This window comes from Alligator sinensis, unplaced genomic scaffold, assembly GCF_000455745.1.
Source record: "Alligator sinensis unplaced genomic scaffold, ASM45574v1 scaffold344_1, whole genome shotgun sequence".
Classification (NCBI taxonomy): domain Eukaryota; kingdom Metazoa; phylum Chordata; order Crocodylia; family Alligatoridae; genus Alligator; species Alligator sinensis.
In genome coordinates, this window is record NW_005842427.1 from 1,270,576 (window position 1) to 1,286,228 (window position 15,653).

At 44.2% G+C, this 15,653-nt stretch overlaps 1 protein-coding gene across 1 annotated transcript in view; it reads right to left on the reverse strand.

The window, feature by feature from the left end:
* LOC102373081 (CD48 antigen) overlaps positions 1 to 15,653 on the reverse strand; it is a 67,369-nt gene that overhangs the window by 3,831 nt on the left and 47,885 nt on the right. The window contains exons 6-8 of the mRNA XM_006030171.3: positions 14,984 to 15,064; positions 12,310 to 12,363; positions 1,978 to 2,043 (exon numbers count right to left, since the gene is read on the reverse strand). Of these exons, the coding sequence (XP_006030233.1) occupies positions 1,979 to 2,043; positions 12,310 to 12,363; positions 14,984 to 15,064 (200 nt within the window). The 3' untranslated portion in view covers position 1,978. The remainder of the gene's footprint in view (positions 1 to 1,977; positions 2,044 to 12,309; positions 12,364 to 14,983; positions 15,065 to 15,653) is intronic.

Below are 15,653 nucleotides of genomic sequence, written 5' to 3' on the forward strand. Positions count from 1 at the left end.
AGGCCAAGGAGCTTACTGCACCCCTAGGCCAGCTGTTCAGGGCCCCTGCAAACATACACAACAAGGTGGCCATCATAGAGGATATTCCAGTTTTCTGCTACTCTGTCCTCTATTGATACAAAACCCAATGCCTTTATGCCCTCTATTTTTCTCTTGAAAATTCATCCAGTTTCATATCAAGAGGACAGAGGACAACTGGACTGTCCGCTATGATGGCCACCCTAATACACAGCCAGCACATTAGTGACTCTCCACCCACTTCTACATGTTACAGGTATCACACAATTAACTGGTTAATTGCACAATTACCTTGAAAACAGCTAGACATGCAAAGAATTTATCACACCATGAAAAGGTCACATCAGCTATTAAGTTAGACCTCAAAAACATGTATTAACTTTACAGTTGGTTGGTATCCAACTTTCAGTTTGCTGAAACAGAGCATTGAAGGATGTAGCAGTCTCCCTTGCAGCTGACAGCCCGGTCAGATGACAGGGCTTCCAGCCACAAGGGTGCACCATGCCCAGCTGAGGCTGGGAGTCCTGCAACAAAGGGAACCCAGCCCCAGCAGCTGAAGATGTCCCAGCAGCTGCAGAGCACAGCTGTGATCTCCCAGCTCTAGGGGTGCATGAAGCTCCCAGGGCTGGGAAATTGCAGCAGCCACAATCTCCCAGTCATCAGGGTTCAGTGATCTCTTCACAGCTGAGGGGGCTCCAAGCCATAGAACCTTGCTTCTTGCTAGTGCAGGGGGGAACCCAGGATCAGGCTCCCCATGCACTGGCAATAAGGCCTGATGGGATCTACTGCATGATCCCACAATCGCACCTCCTGCCATGCACATATAGCATGGCAGGAGGCACAATTTTGTGGATCATGCATTAGATCCCATCACCCCTTTACCTGAAGGTATTGAAGGGGCCTCCATTAATTCAGCTCTCAAGAGAACACAAGGAGTTATTTCCTTCACATGAATGCACTGAGTAGGGACCAAGATGCTCCTTGACCTGCTACTTCCCCCAGTATAGCTCCAAAACACAGGGCATGATTCTGTCCATCAGGAATTACACTGCTAAAACAAACAGTGCAAAATCAGCCTCTGCTCCCAACTCCCATGTTTTAACATTATGCCTGCAAGAGCAGGACAACCTTCAGACATCTTCTTCAACACTCCATCTTGAAAGTTCAGTATTGATAGGGGAAGGATGAGGTGGAAAAGGGGAGAGTCTAATATCCCAAACCCAGGCCAGCGGGTCAAATCTCAGTCAGTTTCTTCAGGGAATTCCTCTGTGTTGCCAATTTACTGACTTCACTTAAGTTATACCTGATTAACACCAGCATAAGAGAGTAATAAATTGGATCCTGATGCCCTGCAGTGGCTTTGGACCAAGACTTCAGTGCTCTGTCTCTGACTTTCCCAGGCATAATGGGTGAATAACTAGTCCCAAGCTCACTCCAGGCAGGGCAGCAAGGAGTCATTCATGACAGTGTGAATAGCGCGGGTTGTGACAATGGGAATTGGTAGGGAAACAGCCAGGTTCACGGGCAGGACAGCAAGGCTGCAGGAATGCACTGCCCTGGATGAGCAGGTAAGCATATCAGCTCACCAGAAAAGCAGGGGGACTGCGGATAGGAGTTGAGAGGCAGGCTGAGGAAAATAGGTGCTCTGCAGCTGTACAGATTATTTCTGCATTTATTCGTTTCTTCTGAAGGAAACCAGCCCCTGGTTCCTACTCCCAGCTAGGCCACTGGTAGGCTTCATGCTCCCTCCTCCCTGTCTCTCCCTCTTCCCGGGGAAAGTGGCTCTTCCCCATCCTCCCTAGGGTTCAATGGGCTCCTCATCCTTCTCAACCCTTTGCACCCCAATTCCCAGTCAGGCACATCATGCTTCTTAGCCATGGCCAGCTTCTTCTTCTTGAGTATGACCCCAAAAGCCTCACTCCCACGCTCAATTCTGGCCAGAGGCTCATGGCTCCTTACCTTATTTGTCACTACTGGAGACAAGCTCAGGCTGATCCTCCACTGCTGGCTGTTTCATGTCCTTTCCTAAAAAAGGAAGTTACTGGTGTAAGTTTCAGGACTACAAAACCTAGTTCATTAATAAAGGCTCATGCCCAGGCTGTTTGCTGGAGATTATGAACTTGTGTTAACAGACCTATCTACTTCTTCCAGGTGGTTTTCAGTCCCCAACACCACTGCAGATTCACTTAGACCTTCTCTGAACAACTGGACCGGAATTATGCAGCTGAAAGCAGCTCTTCATACATCCCCATTTTACACTTTTCATGCCACACAGGCTCCACAAAACACCGACTCACCCTCTCTAAAGCTGCTGATGTGCAGCTGCCCTTGGAACAACAACGCGACCACAATCAGCTCAGAGAGAGGAAGCAGGAGGGAAGATGCTGATGCCGACTTATGGATGACTTCCTCCATTTCAAGAGCCCTGCAATTGTTTAGAAATGGGTTCTCTTTTACAATACCATTGTGAAAAGAGAATCTTATGGGTCCCAGATTGATATCTCAGTGACCAGAGAGAACATTTTTCCATTCACACTGATATGTTCTCTACAGTCATCAGTCCTGCAAACACAGGGCCAGAGAGAGGTTCATTTCACTTCATGTGCACTCAATAGCAGGAGGTAGTGCAGGTACCAAAAGACCCTCCTACTAGCACACTCTCCATCTAGTCCCATTATTTTTAATGGTTTAACTGAGGGGAGAGCAAGAGCAAGTTAGGCCTTGCCTGTAAACAAACCTGCATTGGTTTTAATTAAATCAGTTTAGTTCAACTGGTGCACATTTGGTTTATCGGTACTTTATTTTAATTTAGCTTACAACCTGTTCCTATAGCCCTTTCTTCAATTCAGGGCTTGATTTTAATTTAGCTTACAACCCGTTTCCATAGGCCCTTCTTCAACTAAGGGCTTGTCTAAATGAAATAAGCTTGGGTGTGAATTTAAACTGCAATAGCTATTCTGCACTAATTCTCTTGGTACAGTTTAGCTCACTCCACTTCCATGTCATTCCAGCCTGTGAAATTCTCAATGGCTGGCCAAGCTAAAGGCTGGAGCAATGCCTAGTTGCTGACAGCTCTGTGAACTGCTGATTTCTGAATTTCAGACTGCATCCCTTCTCTCTGCATTCCCATTGATTTTTATTTATAATATGTCTGCACAGTTCTCCAGACTCAGTTGGTTCATTCCTCTGTACATCTGGGCACCAAGTCATGGTTTTATTTTTTTAACTGCAGTGATTTTTACATAAATGTCTTGGTTAATGTTTTAAAGAATATCCCCAACCCCAAAGAATAGAGGAAGCACGTGAGATAAATCTAGTGCAGTGCAAGCTTGCTTGCCATACTCAAAAAAATTATAAGACACTCATAAAACACAGCCCTGTGTAACACAGGTGCAAGCTGTGAAAGGCTACACTTGGCATGAAATAATTTAGCTCCTATCCTTAGACAACTCAGGTGTCATGCCCCTGGTAACTTTCATTTTGAAAGGGATGGCTCACTGGCTGCTCCTGGCATCCTCAAAGTCTCTGAAGCCTTCTCTGTTACCCAGGGTGAGGCTCTCTTCTCTGCTTTCACACAAAGTGAGCACACAGCTGGTAGTTATAATTCATGGCAGCTTTTCCTTTAGCCTTCTTGTCAACGATTGCCATCTCCCTGTCCATCACCACTGTGCTCCTGCAGCTGTTTAGGTAAGCATGAGAGTTCTTTCCAGTGGTCCAAATGTCCTGCAAAACCTTTGCCTGCCATAGTGGGAGAAGATGAACAGTGTGCAACCAAGGGAGGGTCAATGCCATTGATACCAACAGACCTGAAGCTATGGCTGCAAGTCCTTAAATGAAAGGGGTGCAATTTCCTACCAATCCCAGGATCACAAACATTTCTGCACTATTCCACGTGAACATTGGTAAGCCTGCCAAGATGGGCAACCATGCCTTGGAGCACAGCAGAGACATACCCCATCTTATTCATGAATTCATGGGAGGCAGATGGTAAGAATACAGATTCCATCCATTCCCCAACACTTCTGGGGAATCCCCCCAATACCCCACACAAAGATATCAATAAATTCTTGAGGGTAACAGGCCTCATGACACATGACTTCTGTAGCTTTTGGATAGTGAAGCACACCTCCATCACACTACGGCCAAATGCTGGTAAATAAAATGGGGGGCTCATATATTGGTAAGCTAATACTATGTCCCCGGGGTTCTGAAATAGCTGCCGGCCATTCCAAGCCCACAGCACAATCCTCTCCACTGGGTGATGTTCATTTCACAAGCCTAGCCATGGTGCTGCACTAAGTGAAGCTGATTCAAGAGAAGGTCTTCTAGAAGCAGCCAGCCTGTAGCTGTCTCCTCCTCATTGTCCTCCTGGTGCGGCTGCTGCAGCCAAAACCACAGCAAATGCTGCTCAAGAGGACAGTAGCTAGCTTGCAAACAGCCCAGTCCAGCAGCAATACATCAAAACATATCAGCATAAGCTGCTTGATTATGCTTATGCACAATGGCCAGCACTGTTTCACCTTGGATAAGTAGGTAACAGTTTGAAAAGGGCACTAGCTGGCCCAAAATGAGACACATCATGGGAGGGTGGGAGAGGGAGGGACCATGATATAATTACCATTTGAGCTAATGACCCCATAATTTGAGTTGATTCTACATATTTTCCAGCAAGCATCTCAGAATACAGGAGCACAAAGGAGCATGGGATACCAGTCTACCATGCTGAGTGTGTACTGTGAAGGATGTTCATTCCCATTGTGCAGAAGCAGTAACTTGGAGTAAAATAAGAATCATCTGTGTATGGATACACCCACTCTGTACTTCACTCTAGGAAGAAGTTACCCAGCTGCATTTCACTGCAAGGCAAAGTGCCCCCCAAAACAGAAACACTTCTATATTAGTCAGTCAGTTTAGGAGCAGTGACTAATGTGTAAAAGGAGCAGATCTTCCAGATAAGAAGGAACAAGTTTTTATAGACTTGTTCAGAGTAAAGCCCCATAAAGGGTGATTTTTAAGGTTTCCTGGTAAAGAGTCTTGCTACATGCATGTCCCTCCCACACCCAGCACTCAACCACTTGGCTTGGTTCCATTCATAGCATCACTAAATGCTAGAGGAGACAGTTGTGTGTGTTGTGTGCTAAGTCATTTCATCTTCCTAATTACTAAACCAGAAAGGTCTGGAGCAGTCACTGCCAAGCCATTGTCAGTGGCAGTCATGCTGGTAGTCCAAACATCCATGGCAAGGGGTCTACAGACCCCACTACCTCCCCTTTTTCAGTTAAACGTTTGATAGTGATGGCACGTCGTAGACCACGTGAAATGTTGAAGGTTGGCAGTGGTCTGTTTCCGAAGAGACAGGCAAGACAGAAACAAGAGGTGGTGAGTCAAATCTCAGTCTCTTTCTTTCCAAATGCCAATTCAGGGGCATGGCTCTCACTGTTTTTTCCTGACATGGGTTCCTTTCATGCCTTGGGGCAGTCCTTATTTGCATGCAATCAAAATAATCAGTCATGACCCATGATCATTGCACTGGTATAAGAAAAATTACATGAGATTAAGCAACAGACATCCAGAACAAAATCATGAACAAAGCCTGAGAATTTGGGCTGCCATAATATCTTCACTTGAAAGAAGAAATACATTAATAAAAATTGATTTAAGCTTATTTAGACTGATTTTAAACAGCATTTTGGCTTGTGATGGAGTTGAAGGACTATCTGAAATGAAACCCCACTAATTCTCTCTGCTCAGCAAGGTTATTTTCTGCTTCTCTCCAGGAATACAGAATCTAAACGATCTGATGTTTAACAGGAAGAGCTATTACAGTAGCACTCAGGCACTTTGCCGAGTTAGGTTCCTGAATCCCCTGCAAAGGGGAGCATTTATGAACCTGCTGGGTATACACAGAACCACAACAAACAGCTGTGCAGGTCTGCTGAAGGGGCTCTATCTGTTTACTGCAGCTTTTAGGCCAAAGGGCACCACTTCACTCAGCTGGAGCACAGCTGATCAGAAGAGAAGCAACATCCTTTGAAGTAAAACCCATGAACAGCCAAGTAGCTTGCTTTTAATTCGGCATCTCGCTGTGAATTAAATGGGTTGTGAACTACCCAGACACTGAATGACCCAGGTTCTACTGTAGACTGTAGAACCTTACATTACCAAAGCATTTCAATATCTTGTCAAAACTATCATAAAGAAACAGATTAATGCTAATCCCTTGACCGTGTTTTTGCAAAATGCATGTCACCCAGGAGGCAGAAGTCTTAGGGGGCTGCTCCTAACATACTACAGTAACAGTGTTCAGCTGTACAGTTTCCTCTCAATGCCTACCATATTGTGGTTTCTTATGTCTTCTCAGCTGCCAGCTGTGGTTTGGTTTGAGAGACATCATCTGGGACAAGCAGATCTGAAAGGAATGGGCTGTATGAACTGATGCTGTTGAAACAGAGATGTGAACACTCCTCTGCACTCCTGGTCTGCTCAGTTGGGAGAGCGCCTCATTCTTCTTCAGAGATCTTGCTGATAAAAGGACCCACTTCTTTCACGGCTTGGCTGAATTCTGAAATGAGCTGTCAGCCTCCTTTCACTGGCTCAACCTTTAATGGTGATGACCTAAGTAACATCATCAGTTCATGCCAGGCAATAATGACATGTAGATGCAGCAGGGTTGTAGCTGCCCTTGTTTTCAGAACAGACAATTCTACGATGATTAATGATCATCATTACTTAATGATTAGGAGTTTTAAGTCTCCTCTATTTAGTTGTTTCTCAGATAACCCTTTAGATCCACCAGCAGCCAAAATTCTGTTTCAAATGAGTCCAAACATCCTTATGTCATATAGATCACACACACACACACACACACACACACACACCTTTTGGCTCTTTAAATGGCCTTTTAAAAACTTAACTATTCTTAAAGAACGTATGTAATTGGTTATTCAAGACAGCATTGTTTCTTCTTTATAATTCATTAAGGGATAATTCTTGGAAAGATGACTCAGTCTTTAAGCTTGGAAAAGTATTACTTTAGTATTACCTGATGCATATTTAAATTCCCCAATTAATAATGATATTCCATACTCAAATAGCTTATCTTTGTAATCAGCTTTAGCATGAACAGACCTGTAAGCATTTTAACATTTACACAGCAGTGGCATTAGGAAGTTATTAATTACATTAGATGCTCACAGTAAGATATAAAATGCTTGCAAATGAACTTGACAAAAAAGGCAAATCTTAAGAAAAAGGTTTTCACCTTTGATGGAAACATGAATTTAAAACTGAAAAAGGATTTTACAAGACAAATCCCTCCCCTGGATGTTCTCCTTAGCCTCTGAAGAATGGAGATTTCAGAGAGTTTTTATAAAAGGAATTAATATTAAGTTTAATATTTCTGCTTTATGCAACTTTTAAATCAAAGCTCTTTTCTTGCAAAGGAGTATACAAAAGCCCACAGTATGATACAGTTTATGGCATAAGGCACTGATCATCATAACCTCTTTCATAAATATCCCGTATAGAGCATCCTTACTTTTTTAAGTCAAGATTCTTTCTAAACAAAAACTGTACTGTTGAAATCTTCTCTATGACCAACTGTCTTTGATAAGATATTCCTGTCAGCTTTGTGTTCCTTTTTTGACCCCAAGGGTGCATCCAGACAAATGTGCATGTGTGTTTTGCGGCACCACAAACAGCACGCGGTGAATGTGCAACTGTGTGCCGCACTGTAAATTTGCCCCATGGTGCCAAAATTTGGTACCAGGATGTCCCAATATAACAAAAAACAAAAACAAAAACGCTGTGGTGCACAAGGCAGCCGCATGAACTACCAGAAACTGAACCTAGCCATCCATAGCCATGCTCTGGCTGCCAACCAGGCTCCATGCAACTAGATCAACATTGCTGCTGCCTCGGGAGGCTCCCAGGACCTCAGGTAAAGCTGCAGGGGCCAGCACAGGTTCTGGCTCCAGCCTCCCCTACCCCACCTGGGATAATTTGGTGCGTGCTGGAACACACATGCAGGGGTGTGCCCTGGAGCACAAAGCAGAGGTACAAATGTGCACCATTGCTTTTTGTGCCCCTGGAAATGCATGCCTTTGCATCTGCGGATGTACCCTAGAGTCCGTAGAGTTAAGATTTTCCATTTATAAATGGAACCAGTTCCACCAGATAGTATATGAAAAGTGTGAATCGCAATAACACTAGTACATACATCTCAAACCACAACATGAAAGAAAACAGGATAGAATGCTAAAGCAAAATAGGAGTAATAAAGCTGTATTACAGAGCACCTGTAACCACTGTCATTGATCGAACAACAGCAGATATCCCAACATTCTTCTCAATTTCAACAAAGCATGCATCTAAATAAGTAACTAAAAAACAAAAGAAGATAAATCATCTTTTTCTCCAAGCCTGGTATATATGAAATTAAAAGTGTGTTAATAGCATTTGATAAAAGCACAGGAAAGTTTACAGTATGCTAACATTACAAGAACACATTATTAATAATGGTATTTGCATTGACACTGTGGTCTTCCCCCTGCAAAGCCTGAGTGGCTAATCTCATCTGTGGACCTGATTCTCTGTTGCTTAATGTCTTGTGTTCCCTCCTACATCTCTACAAAGTAAGTGTCCAGTACTGCTAAGTTCTGATATATGGGAGTGTTTTATAGCCACATTGCACAGATGCCCAAGGGGAAGGCAATGCACCAGCCCACTGACTTCCAGGGTCCAACTGGGATGCAGTACCCCCCCACACAACCTCTAGCCTTTAAAGAAGAAAAGTATTCTGCCTTCACACCTTGCAGCATGAACCCAGGAGCTCTAAGCTCTCCTTTCCTCTCTCCTAAGTATCCTGGTCAACATTCAGCCAGCAATGAATGGACACAGCTCAGTAGATCCCAATCCCTTCCTCACGTCCTCTGCTCCTCACATCCTCTGCTTCCAGTTATCTGGGGACAATAAAGTAGGAACCATTGAGTGCCTGGGCAGTGCAGCAGCCTGAAAGGATGGAGGCCTAGGAGCAGAGGCATTCTTTGTGCTGACATAACAGGCATCACAGAGCACTCTTATGTTTTTTACATGGCTGCCTGCAATAGCAGGAGGCTGGACTCTATGGCCCAGGAGGTCACTTCCAGTCCCATGTTCCCACCACTATTCAGATGTGTCAATGCATCTCTTGGGGAAATGCAGTATGCAGGGGAAACACCACCCTTCTGTTATGCTACCTCCTTTTAGTACTGCCAGCTTGTGCTACTGAGGGAGCTTTGGGATCCTCCCCTCACCTATACCCAGATTGGAATTTGGGAGCTATAACAGGGACCTTTTAGCTCCCTGTTACAAAGATGGGATAATGCTGCTGAGAAGCTTCTTTCCACCCCTCCCACCCCACATAAGATGCGGTAGAAATAAGAGCTGGTGACTGCAAATGCAGACAGCATTCAGTAGGAGCCAGTAACTCATTAGATCTAAGGGCACACACCAAGGACAGGAAAAGATGACTCACCCAAGAGAAGACGGCACCCTGCAGACAAATATAAAAAAAGGAAACCACCTACCGCAGGGATGGGCTGGAAATGCAGCCGCCTGGACAGAGAGAGACAGACAGAGGCAGAGAGAGACAGAGAGAGAGATAGCACACAGAAAGCCATGTAGAGAGAGCTCTGAGATGGACGGCTGGCTTCCCCAAGAAGTTGGAAGGCTGGACTTAAAGCAACAGCATTTGGTTTTGAGCTCTTAGAGAGTGATTGCCTTGGTTAGGCATCTTTCCAGTTACAAAAAGGAGACTGGGGGGGGGGGGGGGGGGGGGGGGAGTGCATTTTACTCAGTGTAAGATACGAGATCTAAAAGTTATACAAATATAACTTTTGAAATGTGTATTAATTCTCTAGATTATATTTTAAGTTTTAAAAAACAATGAAGTAGGCAAAAAATAATCAAAATAGTACAAAGATATTGTGTTGTTAGTCCTGTAGATAAATTTAAATCTCTTATTCAGATTCATAAAACAAAACACAGCCTTCTTGAGTATCTTGACAGTACCTCTAATACTTCATTGTCAGTCATCTCTACACCTAAGTTAATATTGCCACACCTTAGTTAAAGGTGCAGACAGAAGTGACAATTTTCACATGATATGGCCACAGAAAGCGGTTTGTAGCTGTGACCAAACACATGTGCACAGCTGCAAACAGTTTAAAAAATGGCTGATTGGGTGAAAATCTGAACCCTCATTGCATGAGGTATCAGATAAAGATGTTAATAATGTAATGTCTTTTGTAACTTGTGTCTGCAGAGCTCCCATCCTGTTGCTAAGGAAGCAGAGCAGAGGAAGAGCAAAATCCCAGACATCTGTTGATATTTAAAAAAAAAAAACACCCAGATGAAGGTAGAGGGACCCAAAAAGAGGACATATCTGGAAAATTCAGATTCATGGTAACCCTAGCTCTGGTCAGGGAGGATTTTGTTTTGAGTTGGAGAACAGCTGCTTGCCTTTTATGTTGATTAATACCAGTGAACTCAGAGCAGAGGAAGAGCAAAATCCCAGACATCTGTTGATATTTAAAAAAAAAAAACACCCAGATGAAGGTAGAGGGACCCAAAAAGAGGACATATCTGGAAAATTCAGATTCATGGTAACCCTAGCTCTGGTCAGGGAGGATTTTGTTTTGAGTTGGAGAACAGCTGCTTGCCTTTTATGTTGATTAATACCAGTGAACTGGATAGTGACTAACAGGGAAGGAGGAGGTCACACTGGTACCCCAGGGGCATACAGCTGTTTTGAGCTCTGCCAGGGGCAAGGCTCAAGGTGCTGACAAGTGGCAATGGGGAAGGGTTAAAGCCTAGGCCAGAGAAAGCCATAACCCAAAGGGCCAGGAACCAGGGCCAGGGGCCTGAAGCCCAAGTGAAAAATGAAACCAGAGCCAGATGGCGAGATTAGGGCTGGGACCTGGAAGCCAGGTCCAATACAATGGGCCTAGGCACAGTGACCAGCTAAAGTAAAGGGGCTGGGAAGACATAGGCCCCCCAAAAAAGGAGTGGAGGCCTGAGGTAGCCTGGTGTTGCTGTGGGGCCAAGTGCCTCACCTACATGATAACCCATAATATCTGTGAGGCATGAGCACAGTTGTAAGGGAGGTCAGAGACCATGACTCTTAAAGCACCTGGGGCCTAGGTACCCCAAAGAAAAGCCTATCTGTTAAAAGATCCCCCTGCATTTTGGGCAGCCTCCCAATCATTTTTAAAACAAGAGCAAGGCATGGCAGGTGAGCAGGAGGGAGCACACAGGTGTGGAAGAAATCAAACTTTGCGTTGTGGTTGTATTAGAATTGGCAGAGCCATCTGGGTTTATTTAAAGCTATACAAGTGATCACAAGGAGGGTTCTTACAGGAACTCTGACCTCTACAAGTTTACAAGCATATTTACCCTTTAGACACCGAGAAACGATGCAGGGTTTGGACAAAGAAACCTTGAGAGAAACCGGAAGAAGTTGATCATTTGTTTGTCACACATAAGCAGTTTACTTATTCAGAAAAAAAACCACTATGTTTTGGGAACCATTATCAGCTTCTGGTTCGGGGGAAAGGAGGAGGTTAACATCTGCACACAGAGCTTAATATATCAGGACAAAACAAGGCATGAAGGTTTTTTCTTATCTTAGAACATTTTGAAACACATAGCATCAGCATCTTTTTCTCTTCTCTATCTCTCTCTTTGTCTCTCCTCTTAGTCAAGTAAGAGGCCTGGTTAAACTTATTTCCCCATAGGGGACACGAGACAGCAGGAACTGGTGGAAGGCATTATCGTGACACTTAGCCCCTGTGACAGGTCAAGAGTAAAGTGGCAAGGCAACTTTGGAATCCTCTCCCAGGATTTTTGTCCAGGCTCCTGATTTCAGATCTCTCGAGAACCTCCTTGGCCTTGTAATGAAAGGCCCCACTTTTGGGGCTTACTGTACAACAAAAGTTCCTTCTTGAAATGACCTCTCTTGATTGCAACAGTTTCGCTAACCTTATGCTATATCTAAATTGGGATTTTGGTGATAGGATGGATTAACAATGATGAAGAGGTAACTTTGGAACTATCTAGAAACAGTTCACATCTTTGTCCTGTGTCTGTGTTGCAGATCTTATCTCAGCAACAGGTCCTATCCATTAGACAGCACCGCCTCAGGCTCAGCACATGCATTAAACCCCCACTGTGAAACTGGTAAAGTTCTTAGCAGTGCTTCTCTGCAGAGAGTCAATCGGATTCCCTGTGTATCTTACTGCATTGTCTCAGTACCTGATGCATCCTCTTCAGACTTGTCAGGTGTTTTTCCATCTTCAGCCTCACTATCTGTAATAAGAAATGGTGCAAAAAAGAATACAGAAAAAATTGTAAAAAATGAAAACCAATAAATAAATAAATATAAAGCAATAAAAAAAAAAGTCTCTTACAATAAGAGATCCTTATGAGCAGTTTGTAATCAACAGCAAGCAGTGCTAGGGCTCGGTGTTCATTTCTGCGGCTGAGGAAAAGAGACCTAATCAACTGCCATTCAGGCTGCTGTTTTTAGTGTGGCTATAGAAGATTTCTTCAGGACAACTGACTTGCTACTCGGTGGTCATAGGTTTTTTGTCACTAATAAACCAAGCTCAATTGCATCTGCATCAGAACCTGAGCCCGGATAGCTCCCAAAAGTGTTACGATCTTTTTATTTGGGAAAGCTTTTAACAGGCAAGGTTAAGTCCTGGGGCACTCGAGAGTTTGTTGTTTATTGCATCCTATGTTACTTTAATATTTTATCTGTTTTTTTATAAACTATCTGTTTTTCTATTGCAAGCTGCAGTGAGCCTTTTCTGGGGAGGGCAACGTATAAAGCTAATACATTTATAAATATGACTTGGCTCTTAGCCTTCTACTCTCACAGTTCAAAATGCACCTTATAAAGGAGGACAAGTCTCCTTCTCCTTGAGATGGGGAAAGGGAAAGGGACCTGCCTATGGTCACTCCGAAGATCATTGGTAGAGCTGAAAACAGAACCTAGCCATTCCCATCACTACTCCAGAGCTCTACCAGCTGGAAGACACTAATAAGGATGTGAAGACACCAGGCAGAAAGCAGAACTCTCCCTCCTAAGAAGCTTTCAAAAGCTTTTACACTTCAAGAGCCCAGAAGTGCAAATCACCCAGTGGCCATTTCTTCTAGGAACACCACTTCATGTCCCTTCTCTCTCACGATTAACTTCAGGAAAAAAGTTAGAAATACTTAACAAAAGTTAAAGATCATGAGAGCTGTTTTCCATTGAGCTGATTCACTGACGTGGGAAATGGCTCACTATGGCTTAAAATGATTCTTCATTTAGAAAACAGAACTAAAAGTGAACTCCTGGACCCCTATGGCCTGCTCCCAGAGTTGACAGGCAACCATTTATCTCAAAGCACCCAGTAAAACGTTCACTCTGTCCCACCTCTTGCATTACAGCCACAAAATACATGATAAAGAAGAACCAGCACTGCTTTGTGGAAAAGCAGGCAAGGGCACCACCAAAGCAGAACCTGCTCAAAGAATCCTAATAGGCAGACTGACCTCCATACTACAGAGAAGGAAAACTTGCCCCTACCTCCCCACCACCCTTCCAAGGGTCTTGGAATTTTCCCTCAAGTCAGATTGTCAGTCTCAACCACAAATCTCAGGTGGATTTAACCCTAAGCGAATGAGCAGTACCTACCAGCCAGGAGTACCAGCACACCCAAGCCAACTGCCCAGCTTGAGCTGCAGCCAACATCCATGGCTGGAGAGGAAGGTAAAAAAAGAACACCTTGCATACTCAAAAAACCCATTGGATATTAAGTTTCACCTACATGAATGTGGCTTTTTTATACATTCTTCTTACAGCATTACATGTAGCCTGTCAGAGCTATGTTAGAGTCAGGACCTATATAAGTCATCGTCCTTGACATACTAGGGGTTACCGAACCAAGGAACTGCTCAAGGAGGTCAAGCATAACAGTGCAACATGCCTATCTTGTGAAGTTCCCCATCAGGAGTTTAATTGCTTGTGTTTATTTTCATGGGTGGTAGCAAACGTAAGACAAACTGATCCATGTGGGATGATTGAAACTTGTAATAACGCCTCCTCCATCCTCCTACACAGAGGGGTGGAGCCACAAGAATAAGAAAAGCCAATAAATCTATCACTTGGGGCAAACAAAAACAAAACGGGATAGGAGTAATCAGGGTTATAGAGTTTTGTAAAGGTTGTGTCTTTGTTGGAACTCTGAGAACATTCACAAATGTTAGGAAAAATTAAAATAAAACAGAAGGAGCACAAACCTTGGTGTTCAGGGTATAAGCTGACCTCTAACAGCTGGGACAAGGAAGTGACTTTCCTGATAAGCACATCGGGCTGAGATAGTATTTTGTATGCTTGTTCCTTTAGAGCGGTCAGTACTGGCCATTAGCTCAGAGCCCTCCTATCCTAGATGCCTGGCTGGTCTGCTCCTGTCAGGACGTTGGTTTACTGTGGATTCTCTGCTAACATATAGAAACTTAACTCCTGGGCCATAGAACAGAACACATTTTCTTTACTTGCTATCTGTTCTTCAGCTGGAGCCTTGAACCTGAACTGCCTACACTAAAGAGGGCAAAGGTGGCCAGTCAGTCAGGGTCAAGATCAGGGTAGCCAATCATTTTGCCAGGATTAGGGTAAGAGTTAAGGAAGACAATCAGCTTGCCTGTCAGGTCAGGGCAAGGTGCTAGCCTGCCCTATCTTCTGCCTGACTTCAGGCTACCACAGCTAACCACCTCTCTGGTCACAGTTGGGGTGACTGACTAGTTTGCCAGGGTCCAGCTGGGAGTAGGTTTTAAAAATTATTGCTATACATGTACGAAGAGGGACTTAAACAGAAATGTTAAAAGACCAATAACAAGCGCTGTCCAATGTGAACGCATTATAACACTTCTGCATTCTTACCTTGTTCATTCTTAATTTGATGAATGGGTTCAGTTTCAGGCTTATTAGTATATTGCTCTTCAGGATGTCTAGCTTTTCCACCTAAACAAATGCAATACAAAAACATGCATATAAATTCCCTCAGAGAAAAAAAACCAACCTAATACACAGGATGGCTGAGTCTCAAAACAAGCAACTCAGATTTATCTTCCTATGCACACATGCAACAAATTACCCAACTCATGTAGTAGATGCATCATTCAGTAAAACGTTGTGCTGATACAAAGGAAGAACAGCCTCCCTTCCTCCTCAAAACAAGCTCCCAACCTTCTCACCCAAATCTCCAGGTGGGTTGGAAGATTAAATCTACAGTCTGGACACAGGTATCAGAGCTAATATTAGCTCATGGGTGGGCAAACTATGGCCCACAAGCTGCATCCAGCCTGCCAGGGCATCTATCTAGCCAGCGGGACCCCTAAAATTTTAGAAAATACTTCTCTACTCCTGCTGCCAGCTCCCCCTGGGTCCTACTGCCCCTGGCTTCTGTCGTCTTTGAGAGGCAGTCAGAAGGCAGGAGCTCAGCCCTACCCACCCTCAGCCATTTTCCTGCTTCCTACCACTGCACCACCTGGCTCCTGGCTGCACTGCAGCGCAGGGCCTCACCAGTATGGGGGGCGCGGGGGGGGGGGGG